Here is a 13,696-nt window from a genome sequence, read left to right as displayed (position 1 = left end):
AACGACCCAGAGGAAGACCAAGATATAGGTGGATTGATACGGTACAATGTGCCTTAGACGATAGAAATATAAGATCTGATAATGATAATATTGGGGTCTTGACGAGTAACAGACTGATTTGGAGGAAAACTGTAGATAGAAAGTTAGTAATGATGTAAATTTTTCATGTAGTACTATCATATCCTGTACACCACTTGAGGGTACATGTCAGGAATTTGATGATGATATTTAGACAATAACAATCAAGGAAAGCAAGAAGTAGAATAGCGTTCAAGAGAAACTTCTTGATTGGAAGAACATTTCTGACAAATTTACGTGGTCAAACTTCAATATGGGGAAAAGGAAAATGAAATTCATTTGTGCCTATAATCCCACAGAAGGTTCTCTTGAGGAGGAAGTGAAGAAATCCTTTATCTCATTAGAGCAGGCAGCTAACATAAAGAAAATGGAAAAGTGGTTCTTGTTGAAGATCTGAACATCAAAGTAGGAAATAAATCCCACCAGGCATACAAGAACATATTGAGAAAATTTGGAGAAAAGGGCAAAGCTAATAATAATGGTAAATATGAGGGGAGGAGGGAAGGCTCAAAAGTTCTGATTAACATCTAGAATAAAAATGATATTAAAGCAACTGATATAACCACAAGAAAGAACATATCTTAAAACCCTTAAACTCCCATGTTTCATCAAATTGTAAAAATTTGTTCTTTTTTCTTTTAGTACATATAAGAAGACATGTCAGAGGTTTTGAAAAAATTCAAAGACACAGAGATGCAGGCCATCAAGTTTTTTGTGCTGCAAGAAAACTCCACAACTGAGATTCACCTAACTTTGTGCGAGACTTTAGACATATCCAACAGTTGCCAGATGGGTGGCCAAGTTTAAAACTGAGCATCCTGAGACAACAGATCAGGAAGACCTTCCACAGTGATCACACCTGCAAACATCAATGCAGTGCCTGCCATGATCCTTAATGATAGATGAATACCAGCCAAAAACACTGTAAAGACTCTGAGGATATTCAGGGAATGAGTTCAGATCATAACATCTGGACTTGCAGAAGTTCTCAGCAAAGTCGGTCCTCAAATGTCTGAATGCTGACTAAAAGAGAGAACATGCACTGTCATCTCAAGAGATTTTGGATTATTTTGAGAAATTAGTTGCAAATTTTTTGTCTCTTATTTTGACTGTTGATGAAACATGGCTTCATCACTATGACCCAGAGACCAAACAACAGTCAATGGCATGGAGACATAAACGTTCTCCATGGCCAAAGAAGTTCTGAACCTAAAAGTCAGCAGGGAAGGTTCTTGCCTTATCAAGGTGTAAGTAATCCTTACCAAGTACCTCAAAAAAGGTGAAACTGTTACAGAAGCAGTTTATTCAACAGCTCTGAAGGAGATGCTAAAGGAAAAATGCCACAGGAAACTGAGCAGATGCGTGTTGCTTTTTCAGGACAATGCACCTGTTCAAACTGCATGAAACCCAACAGACAATACCCAACTTGGGCTTTCAATGTCTGCCTCACCCATGTTAAATTCTGAATGAAAGGAAATATAACTCATTAGTGTTTCATTCAGGATTTAACATGAATTGACATTCCCTTAGCCACATTTGTTTATCAGAATAATTATGAAGATGTTTACTTACCAATGTATTTCCTAAACGGTACAAAGAATTGTCAAGTCACTTAATTATAAGATATGTTTTGTAAATTTCTTAGTATATAATTGTGAATTCTGTATAACTTATTGTGCACGAAAGCAAGTGAAATAATCGCTTAAGAAGGAGATAGCCTGAAGCTATGCATGTGTATCGGGCAGAGTAACGTGCGAAGTTATCCGAACTGTACGCTAGAGTACGTTTTGCCACTAGCTGTTAAAGAGAGATGAATTGCCATGCGCAGTGTATCAAGGACAGTGACAGAGGAAAAAGGAATAGAGCGCGCAACATAAAAACAGTTGTGGCGCCTACGGAGCTCTCTTATCTCTCATCTTGACATTTGTCATGTTCGTGGACGGAGGAAGTCACTAGAAGGTTGGGAGGCCTGGCGAATGCAGCAATGGAGATTCGATGGTCATCCTATAGCCAAGCGTAGACAAGTTCCTGACCCATCTATGGCTGTATCCGTGAACCTCTAACCATGCCGAGCTGAGTGAGGGGAGAACGGCGAGTCAACGCTATCGCCTCCACTAGAGATGTGCCATTCCCAAGACTGTTACCAGTTCAAGTAGATGACATTAAATGGGAGTCAGAACAAGACAAAGGAAAGTGGGACCAAGCATGTGAAATAGGCCAAGTATTACTTCAGACCCTGGTTAAGAGAGACTTTTGTTATTTTGTGTAATTGTACTAGAAGAACTCATATTGCTTGTGTAAAGAACTCTCTAAGCGGATGCCTTATCATTGAAAGAATTTTAGATTTTATATATTAGGAATTAGAAAGACTCTTAGTTGCTTTTAGAAGGCCTATGTGTGATATCATCATCAAATTCCTGACATGTACCCTCAAGGGGTGTACAGGATATGATAGTACTACATGAAAAATTTACATCATTACTAACTTCCTATCTACAATTTTCCTCCAAATCAGTCTGTTACTTGTCAAGACTCCAACATTATCAGATCTTATATTTCTATCGTCTAAGGCACTTTGTACCGTATCAATCCACCTATATCTTGGTCTTCCTCTGGGTCGTTTTCCTGCCATCCTGGCAGAAAACACTTGTTTTGCTAATCTTTCCTCGCCATTCTGTTTAACTATGTGCGATATTAGTAATGATATATTTTGTCTTGACATGTATAAGTTCCATTAAGTCGGAAGCTGTGTGATTTAAAAGAGTTATTAGCTTTAATTTAACGTACTGTGGAAGAATTAGTACATTAAGCTGAGAATTCTCAATCATTTGTATAGTTAAATCATGCTAGAAAAAGTTCTTAACTGTGTAATTCTGGAATTTGACAATTAAATGTTCTTCTTCGTTAAGTTAAACCATTGTCTTGCCTGATTTTCTTCCCATTGCACTGCTCATTTTAAAAGTGAACCAGGGCGGGGAGAAAATTAATGTTAAGTAGGCTACGACTGCAATGCAAAGTAAGGTTTAATTGAATTAGTAAATTGAGAAACTTAAGGATATAATTAAAATCATTACTGTAGTGTGCTAAGCTGAGGGTTAAATTCTTGACACTGCTATGTCCAATTGTCTAGAACCCAGAGTGGCGCAAGATAAAACAAATTTTCTCTGAGTTTGAAAAAAAGGGAATTAACTCTAGTTAATAACAAAGGAATTGGCATTCCCCCACAGCAATTCTTATTGTTCTGAACCATGTGCACTACTTAACAGATTGTGATTGGGCCTAATATGAACTCGGAGATTGCACAAGGGTTTAATGGGTGTGAGCTTTAACAAAAGTTAATTATTGTATAAGAACAAGATTAAACCTGGATATCTCTAAGATTGAACATCAAGATATACAAATATATGAAGGACGGAGACACAACACCCACCATATTCACCAGACCTGGCCCCATCTGCCTATTTCCAAATTTAAAGAACCACTTGAAAGGAACAAAATTTACCACAGATAATGTAGTCATATCTGCAGCCAAGGACTAGTTTGTACAACAAGGGAAAGATTTTTGTCTCAGAGGATTGCAATGCAGCAGCATTGTAACAGGTGTATAACACTTCATGGGGGAATATGTAGAATAATATGTAAGTTACATGGTTCGACCTTAATTCCTTCATGGTGATTATCACAACTTTTCAGCACACCCTCGTATTTATTGGACTTGAACTCAGGACAAAGACTAGTCATTACTAATACCATCCCTTTCAACATAAAGGTGTGCACAAGTTCATGTGAAGAGAAGACAGAAGACACAGGAAATAAGAAAAGCCTCAATGACTGTGGCATTGTTGATAGTGATGTCAAGTAGCAAACCTATTCCAAAAACTAAGTTGTTTAGTTTAGAAAAAATATCAATAACAATAAAGTTAAAAATTGTAGTATAACTAGATTGTATTGTGATATTAATTAGATTTAAGCTAAAAGTTTTATTTAAATATAGTTAATATAGTCTTTCTGCATGGTAAGTTACATAGCATGGAACATAGCACTGATGCGAGGCAGAACAATAGCATCCAAGGCATCACTGTTCAAGAAATTCAATTAGAGGAACTTTGTTCCATGCAATGTCTACAAGATATATGGTTTGAAAGTGACAGTGGTGGAAGAGTGTGTCAAAAATGCTATGAAAGCAAGGGAAAGAAGTGCAGGTCAGGTTGTGAAATTGAAGCGGTTGATAGAACAGAGAATATACATGAAAATGTGTGAGACTCTGTAATGGAAGATAGCATTGAAAGAGAGATTAAAAGCAACATGATTGAGAGAGAGTAAAAGTGATGATGAGCAAAAGAATAGTAGTACGATGGATGTAAAGAATGAAGCATGAGCTAGAGCGAATGGAGAAATACCTGGTGAGTGGTTCAGCTGAGAACAGAAAGAAAAGTTCAAGAAAAGAGAAAGGAATGTTTGGCTAAGAGAGAGAAGGAAAAATTAAGGGGAGAGTCTTGTATGGCGATTCTATCATAAGAAGTGTGATTGGCAAGAGAGCGACAACATCATGCTTACAAGTTGCAAAAATGAATGATGTTAGCGAGGCTATTAGAACGCAAAAAGGTAAAGTGAAAGAGTTAATTTTTTGGCTGGAATGAATAATTTGAAAGGAGAAAAGTAGGGTATGAGGGAGGACATGTAAGGGTTACTGAAAGTAGCAAAAGAAAAGAGTGAGAGAGGTAAGATAGTGAATTTGTTGCCTCAGTATAATAGAGCTGAGCTGAGAAGGAGGGATATAATAGCAAACAAGTCAACAAGGTTATGATTAAGATGGAATGATGTGGAATTTGTGGATATGTGGCACGAGTCTGACAGACTAAAGGACTTGTACAGAAAAGATTGTTTGCATCTGATTGGATTTGGTGTTCAGTCTGAAAAAAAGTGCTGTTTAAGGAAGTGAAAGTGGGTGTGCAAAATCAGGAAAACAAGAGCTTTTTTTGGTGGGGGGGGGGGGCTGTTGAGTGGGTACACAGATGACAGAGAAGCAGTTCAATATAAGAATGTGCATAAAATATCTAAGTTAGTACTGCAGGTAACAAATCAGAATGGAATAGTTAGTATAAAGCATCAGGAAGTAGGACAGCAGTGGGTCTAACAGACTTTTGCACTTTATGTATACACTAATGCCAAGAGCATTTGGAACAAGGGGAAGGAGTTTTTGGCATTAGTGAGCATAGCTGTTCAGTGAGGATAAAGAGGAAAGATATCATAGCCAATGAACTGCAATCAAAGAAAGTAGAAGTTTAACTGTAGCCCAGTTAAAATAGCACATTTGAGGCCATCTAGTGTGAGACAGCAGCCAGCTGAACAAAATATAAGTTGGATGCTTCTATAGACCACGGGATGTAAAGGATGACTGGGATAGTGTGCATCAGTAAATAAGCTCAACAAGTGGAGGACAGGTAATTATTATGGGGGACTTCAACTATGGAAACATAGATGGGAAGGAGGAGAGAACAGATGGGAGAAATAAAATGGAATTTATCCAGTTACTCAGGAATCATTACCTGAGGCAGCATGTGATGGAATGTACTAGGGGTTTGAGAGTGTTAGATCACTATAGTAACTGCATCAGAAAATTTGTCCATAACCAATATGGCCACATTGCCACCAATTGGTGAAAGTAATATAGTCTTGATCTGGGAGGTGGCTAAATGTGTGGAATTTTCAGTTAAAAGGAGTGTATACATGGAATTACAAAGCTGATATGTATGACAAGCTTAGGAGATTGCTTGGATCAGTGCCATAGCATGTGAAACTGCAAGGGCTGGATGTTGATAATGCATGGGAGGTGGTAAAGGAGTGTTTGAGAGAAGTAATGGCAGACTGCATATACCTAGAGTCTGGAGAGTAAATCAGGTGAGAGTTAAACAGATGAATATCATCAAGATGGAGCTACAAAAAAAAAAAAAAAAAATCATGGAAGGAATTCAAGGAGAAAAGTGACCAGCAGGCACACGAGCAGTACAAAGCACAGGCCAGAAGGGTAACTAGTGTGGTAAGAAAGGCAAAAGCAGAAAATACAAAAGGAAATTAGCAGTGCAAGCCAATGATAATCCCAAAGAGTTCTTTCGGTATGTTTCAAGTAAAAGGAAAAATGATTATGGCAGAATGATTAATGACTGCTGATGGTAACTGAATCTGGCAACATAGTAGAATTACTAAGTGAACACTTTGCAAGAGTATATCATCCAGGTGGAGACATTGCAGTAACAAGAGAGGCAAAGGCTTATATGGAAATTGATATAAATGAACTGGAGGTACAAATCATATCACAGAACCTTGATGTGAATACTCTATGAGATTAGATGTTTTATGAGAAGGTGCTGTGGAATTGGCACTGCTTTTGACCACATTGTTTAATCTGTCTTGGTTCCTGGTTAGTCTGAATGGGGGGGGGGGGGTAAAAAGGGAAAATAGTTTCAGTACATAAAGGAGGCTCTAAGACATGTAGGAAATTACCAACTGATCAGCATATCAAGTCATAGTCAAGGTACTGAAGAAGTTGGTCAAGAGCAAAATACAGGAATGGATAGAAGGGGGGGGGGGAGTAACATGGTTCTGTGAAGCGTACATCATGCCTCAGTAACTTGCTCACACAGAGAAAGCTGAGTTGGATAATGGTAATGGATTTACAGTGATACTGCTGGTTTTTGCAAAAGCTTTTGACAGAATACTACATGGAATTCTAATAAATAAATTGCAACACATAGGGATGGATATAAAGCAGGTGAAGTTGATAAGAAGATGGTTGATGGATAGATATCAGAGAGTAGTTTATTCAGGAGTAGAGACCAGGAGAAGACCTCTGACTAGTGGCATGCCACAGGGCCTGTTCTTGGGCCACTTCTATTTAATTTGGTCATTAGCAATGTAGGAAATGATCTGAGAGCTGCTGTTCATTTGTTTGCCAATGATGCAAAATAGTTAATACAAATGATGCTGAAAAGTTGCCAGATAATTTGGATAGACTGGAAGTCTGTGCAGCATAAAATAGATGTCCATTTAATATGGACAAGTATGAGGTTATGCATTTTGGAGTGAAAAGATTACCAACTGTACCACATTGATGGAACTGTAACACCAGGAAATTGATGGAACTGTAACACGAGGAAATTGATGGAACCATGGATTTGGGAGTGTTAGTGGATAGGGAGTTAAAGTTTAGAAGTCATATCACAAAAGTGGGTAAAGCAGCTCATTGGATTACTGAAAAATACCTCCTGACAAGCAAGTTATTATACTTCTTTATAGAGCCTTGGTAAATCTTGACTACTGCACACAGATCTGGTCACCTGGGTTTCTTAGGGAGGAGATGGAGAGAATCCAGAGGCAAGTGACAAAGATAGTATCAGGTCTATGGAATGAATCTTATGAAGGCAATTTAAGATTTATGGCTTATAGAAATTGGTTGAGAGACAGAAAAGGAGTAATATGATTGAGACATATACAACTGGCTGTGATTTTGAATTCTAATATGCTCACTAATGTTTGCAATTGTCTTGATGTGGATGATGAATTTAATTGCATTATATTAGGCCACCGCTTGCTTAGTTGAGGTCTGAAGTGGTTTGAAAAAAGTTCCATGTTTGGTCTATAGGGCAGGGTTTCCAGATTGGGTAAAAATAAAAATAAATCCATAGTCTACACTTGGTAATTTAAGTATTACAGGTCTACAACCTCTTGGGGATGACAGTGACATAAAAGAAAAATTACTAGAGACCACCAATTACTCAAAATACAAGAAACTGAGTTAAAATATGAAAATAAAGAATAAGATCCACATATACCACAAACTTTTTCAAAAAACACTAAGATAACTAAAATATTTTGGTAATATCTGACAGTGTTTTCTGGTTTCCTCAATAGCATTATTACAATGGGATTATTTTGAGGGAGATGAGTAAGAAAAATAAAATATTTTTATTATACATATTTTGGCTTACTGCAATTCAGTCTTATTACTTCTTTTTCCCTTCTATATTATGTATATTCAACCTAATAAATCATAAATACTGTAATATATTATCATTAGTGATAGAACAACCTCCTATGTACCATTTCTACTGATTTTTGATTGATTGCTTTAAAAATAAGGAGAGCAAAATATAATATTCAAAAATTATCAAATGGTAATATCAAGTATGTTAAACATGCAACAGTTTAGTCAAATCTGTCAGTGGTTTTTTCCCTTCTTCCTGTAAAATCTTGTTTTTGTCACTTTATGTGACAAAAACAAGATTTTACAGGAAAATCATCAATGAATATTGATGATTTTCAATCATTATATACACACATATATATATACATATATATATTACTATTACTATTATTACGGGCAACTCCAGGGAGTCATTGGACTCATCGAGGGAGGCCCCAAATCATATTCATCACAACTATTTGACATTCATACAGTATCTATCATACCTCGCCTTAAACTCATTCACTGTCACAGCATCCACCACAGACTCAGGGAGCGCATTCCACTCATTCACTACTCTAAAAGTAAAGAACCCAGCTCTAACACCTTTACTAACCACACTTTTGCCCAGTTTCCATGGATGTCCCCTAGTCCTCCCACAACCAGCCCTGTTCTCAAAAATATCTTCTGAATTAATTTTATAGAAACCCTTCAGTAATTTGAATGTCTCAATCATATCTCCCCTCCTCCGCCTATCAACCAATTTTTGCAACCCACAAATCCTCAACCTGTTCTCATACGGTTCATTCCACAGACCTGCTATCATCTTGGTCACTCGCCTCTGGATCCTCTCCACCTCCTCCCCATCAAGAAGAAACCTAGGTGACCAAATCTGAGCACAGTAGTCTAGATGGGGTCTTATCAAGGCTCGATACAGAGGAACAATAACCTGCTTGTCTCTGCTTGTCATATATATAAGAAAGGTGAAGAATGGAGAAATATAACAATTATATAAACCAATAAAAAATTACATAGATAAATAAAAATTCCACATGCACTGATAGTTACCTTCTTTTAATTTTTTTCTTTTACCATCAATTAGCCGATTTCTTAATTCAGTAGCTTTTCTAGCCTTCAAAACACGATCATAAGCAGACTGTAATAAAATAGCAGATTAGAAAAGCATCAACCATTTCGATAAATAAAATTAGCTCAGCTTTATCCTTTATTACTGTGACATTTGCTGAAAACCTGCTTGCCAAAGGGAAAACAGTCCTCTTAAGATGTAGAAATAAAAATTTATATTACAATCAGAGTGAACTTTCAAAAAATATATATGTACTGTGAAACCTCTTTGTGGCATATTATGTAACTAGTATGCTATTTTTTTAAAAGTCACTCTTAATGAAAGTGCCATTTTCAGACACATATTTCAAAATGTACATGAGCACCTATTAGATATGTTTTGTTCTTCCCTCCAGATCTATCTGTATAATCTTTAAAGCTACCCACGGCATGACTATAAACAATAAATTACACGATAACTAGAGTAATTAACTTTAATGAAATGAAAGTACAAATATTTTGTACTGAAAATAACAGTACATCATCAGTGTGTAGAAATATCTACAAGCAAATCAACAGCAGTTGGTGGTTTATCAATTAAAAATTGTTGCTGCATGCTAGAAATTAATATTAATAAATAATATTATTAAAACTATTAATGATGGTTACATAAGATAAGAATCTCTCAAACTTTTGGAAGAGAGAGAGAGAGACAATCATTCTGATTTAGATTTGGACAATGTAAAAGGGCTTCGCAACTTTCTTTAAAAAGGCGTTCATATTTAAACCTGCTTCTATGGAGAAGACGAGCTCCATCCAATTGGATACTGTGTTTAGTGTCAATACTATGTTGTACCAGACCAGACTTTTGAGGTTTCATGTGTTCAATATAATATTGATGTTCATTAATTCTATTTTCCACAAAATCCTCTGCCCAAAGTATGTTAGATTACATTCACAAGGTATCTGGTAAATGCCAGCTAATGATAAAGGTGACATTTTGTCTTTTGTAGATGGCAACAGATGAGAAATTTTGATGATAGAAAAATATGTGGGAATGAGATGATACATCCTCAAAACTCTACCAATCGGTTCAGAGATGCCAGAAATATAAGAGATTGGAATCCTGCAGTCTGTTGAAGAAAACCCGAGGTGTTGGAACACAGGAGTCAATTATCTGCCGGATTTGATTAGGGTTGTAACCATTAAATTCCATTAACATTTTGATAGTGAGAAGTTCTTGTTGTAAGCTTGGGTGGAGAGGAGCACACCTTATGTGCTCTATTAATTAAAGACTTGATAACACCAATTTTTGAGAGGTGTGATGAGCAGACTTTTGACGAATGTATCTGCCAGTAAAGATAGGTTTTCGATAAACACTAGTTGATAAATTACTGGAAGCTGTGCACATAAGAAGAATGTCTAAGAATGGTAAACTGCCAGCCTTTTTTTTTTCCATGGTGAATTGAATGTTGTTTATTATTTTAACGGTATAACAGAACACAGAAACTAAGTAAATAATTAATTTATTGACTTGATGCTGATATTTCGCTGGTATTATAACCAGCATCTTCAGAGCACAAAAACACTGTTTGTCACAATACGCGAGACTAAAACAACATGGTGTACTTAACCAAAATTGTAGCAGCAACACAAAGACTAGAGTCCTGATTTTGGCGCCCTCTATCTGAAAAAAAAAAAAAAAAAAAAAAAAACACGCTATCATATATTACTAGAGTCCTAGAAAAGTGCTAGTTTTTTCTTAATATGACTGTCTCCCAGAATTGAATGTGTGGGTGAAGGCTATTGATCTGTTGTAGGATATTTGTAATTTGCTGTTTGATCTCATTTTCAGAATGAGGCCAAACAGCAAAGAAATCATCAACATAACAAAACCAATGAGAGGGTTGGGGATGAATGGATGAGAACCATCCATTCTTTGAACCAAATGGATGAGAACCAAACTATTCTTTGAGCCATCTTCCAGATGGTTCAAAGAATAGTTTGCCAAAGGTGGAGACAGAGAGCTACCCATGGCAGTATCTTCAACTTGTCTATAGATCTTGTTTTTCCAGCTGAAATATCCTGATTCTATAACAAATTCAAAAATCTTTGCAATATCAGGAGGGTAATCATCATATAGTAAATTAACAGTGTCAGATAATGGAAAGTTGGTAAAGAGAGAAACAATGTCAAAGCAAATCAGACTCTTATATTTGAATATCCTTGATTTTCTCAAGAAAATGTGTGAAATTCTTGATGAATGATCTGGATTGTCCAGTAGGGCCAGTTAATAAATGTGACAGAAATTTAGCAATTCTATAGGTGGGAGAGTCAATACAATTCACGATGGGTCTTACTGGATAACCTTCTTCATGAATTTTTGGAAGACCATATAACAAGGAATTCTTCCAAAATGAGTGCACAACTTGTCCAAAGTATTTTGATCCCAACTAACAACTTCATGAAGCAGCTTATTGAATTGTTTAATGATGTACTGTTATTTTCAGTATGAAATATCTGTACTTTCATTTCATCAAAGTTAATTACTGTGGTGAATAACTGTGGTTATCATGTAATTTATTGCTTACAGATCTATCTGCATGTTATTTTTCCACCTTAAATAGGATTTTTGAAATTTGGTATGTAGAATATTTACTAAAATTTACCTAATCTTCAATTTTCGTTTAAGCATACAGTATTTAGTTACAAAATATTCAAAACAATATTGAATTAAATGTTACAAATAATAAATATCTATAGTACATAAGCCTAGCAAAACAAATATTTTTAATCCTTTACTGTTCAACTGTTGTTAGTGTTTCATAAATAGAAATTTGGGCCATTAATGGGTCAGTGATGTGCAATACAAAGCCTCTCCCAGTCAAGTCACCCTATTGGAACAGAACAATGAGTTCTGTTCCAATCATCCATAGTTGCTCAAGTATTCTAAACTATGCATAATATACATAATTAAAATTTGAAGCGACCATCACTTAGTTTTAAACAGAATAAAAATGAATATCATCACATTAAAAAGAACAGTATGTGAGAAAGTTTTAAAAAAAACCTTAAAGTTGAGCAGCTTTAAGGTAAACTCAACTATAAAAACAAGAAATAACTGAAACAGTTCAAAAACAATAACGAAATATCCGAGTCTGAATGGCAAAGAATTAAGGAAGCATGAGGAAGTTGTCTGTAAAGATAGAAAATAAGAACACCATGGCGGACACAAGAAGTTAAAGAAGTGATTCCAGAAAACAAGAAAGCATACCCAAAATTCCTAGCAAATATGTCAGGAGTTACTCTAAAAGAATACAGAAAAAAATGTAAGAGAGCTAAGTTGTGTAAAAGAAGGTAAAGTCATGAGAAGACTTTGGTAAGAATACAGAAGATAATATAAGGAAGGCAGCAAAATGGTGTAGAGGCCATTGAAAAAAAGCTCAGAAATAGGAAAAAAGGTACTGAAAATTGCATTATGGGATACTAAGGGGGACAACTGATGTGAAGTCATTAGCCTCTTTACAAGTAGCCCAGTCAGGAAGACATTTTATGTGTAAACATTGTTTGCTTACATTTGGAGAAAGGATTACACCAAAAATATAATTTCTTCACACCTTTAATTTATAGTATAACCAAGTGAAAAAAACTTTCAACATTTATCTCTAATCATGAGTATTCCGATAATAAGGTATGACACCTTTCAACTACTTGTATATGGATAATATGACTTCTGCATTACAAATAACCCTCGTATAACGCGGTACTTATACAACGCTTTTCGACATAAAACAGTCTACAAACTATAGTAACCCTTTATCTTTTCATATATTTTTCAACGTGTGATTTAAAAATCAAATTTTATCTTCATTAAATTTGCATCTGCCCGTATCACGCATGTACGTCAATTGTTTACCGTATAAAGTATTTATTGTTGAAAATTGTCTTCGTTTTCTGCTAGGAAAGCGCATTAAAAATCATAAGTATGTTAATCTCAAGCTGAGCACTTGTAATGCTTTTTTTTATGTAAAAAATAATATTTTTATAGTAATGGCCACTTAGAGCACTTTTGCGATATACGCATTTGTTAACAGGGATAAACCCACCCCCTGTAAACTGCCAAGGTAACAATTAAACAAGACTGAAGACACATTCAGTTTCGATCAGCACATGAGACTCAACCTTTGCAAACTTCTTCATAAGTGCTCCAATCTCTTCAATAGTGAATTAATTGATGGGGAAATAGATTTAAATGAGGAGGAACTGGTACAATTAATAGATGACGTCGAACCAAATGGCAGGGAAAGTTCTGCCGAAGATTCTGATGAATCCATTAAAGAATTCAGTTTAAAGAAATTAGCAGAAGGAATTATACTAATGATGTCCAAGAGATTTCAAGTGATGACAACATCCGGCCACTCATAAATAAAGAACATCTACGAAATGTTAGTTTTGAAGAGAGTGATGACGATTAAAATATACACTTTATTTTATTTTGCCTAAAACATTTATGTATTATGTGCAATGAAGTTTACGTACAATTTATAATTTTTTATAATTTTATACCATGTATTTGTTTCATAGCTTATA

The 13,696-nt window shown here is 35.6% G+C and overlaps 1 protein-coding gene across 1 annotated transcript in view; it reads right to left on the bottom strand.

Annotated features, from left to right (window-relative positions):
* LOC150101601 (dnaJ homolog subfamily C member 17) overlaps positions 1–13,696 on the bottom strand; it is a 189,431-nt gene that overhangs the window by 133,465 nt on the left and 42,270 nt on the right. The window contains exon 4 of the mRNA XM_090400693.1: positions 9,110–9,197. Coding sequence (XP_090256819.1) covers positions 9,110–9,197 — 88 coding nt within the window. The remainder of the gene's footprint in view (positions 1–9,109; positions 9,198–13,696) is intronic.

This window comes from Typopeltis vanoorti, chromosome 11 (genome assembly GCF_054136105.1).
Source record: "Typopeltis vanoorti isolate ZY-2024b chromosome 11, IOZ_Tvanoo_1.0, whole genome shotgun sequence".
In the NCBI taxonomy this organism is placed as follows: domain Eukaryota; kingdom Metazoa; phylum Arthropoda; class Arachnida; order Uropygi; family Thelyphonidae; genus Typopeltis; species Typopeltis vanoorti.
Note: the sequence above shows the minus strand (reverse complement) of the source record. Positions and strands in the feature narration are given on the sequence as shown.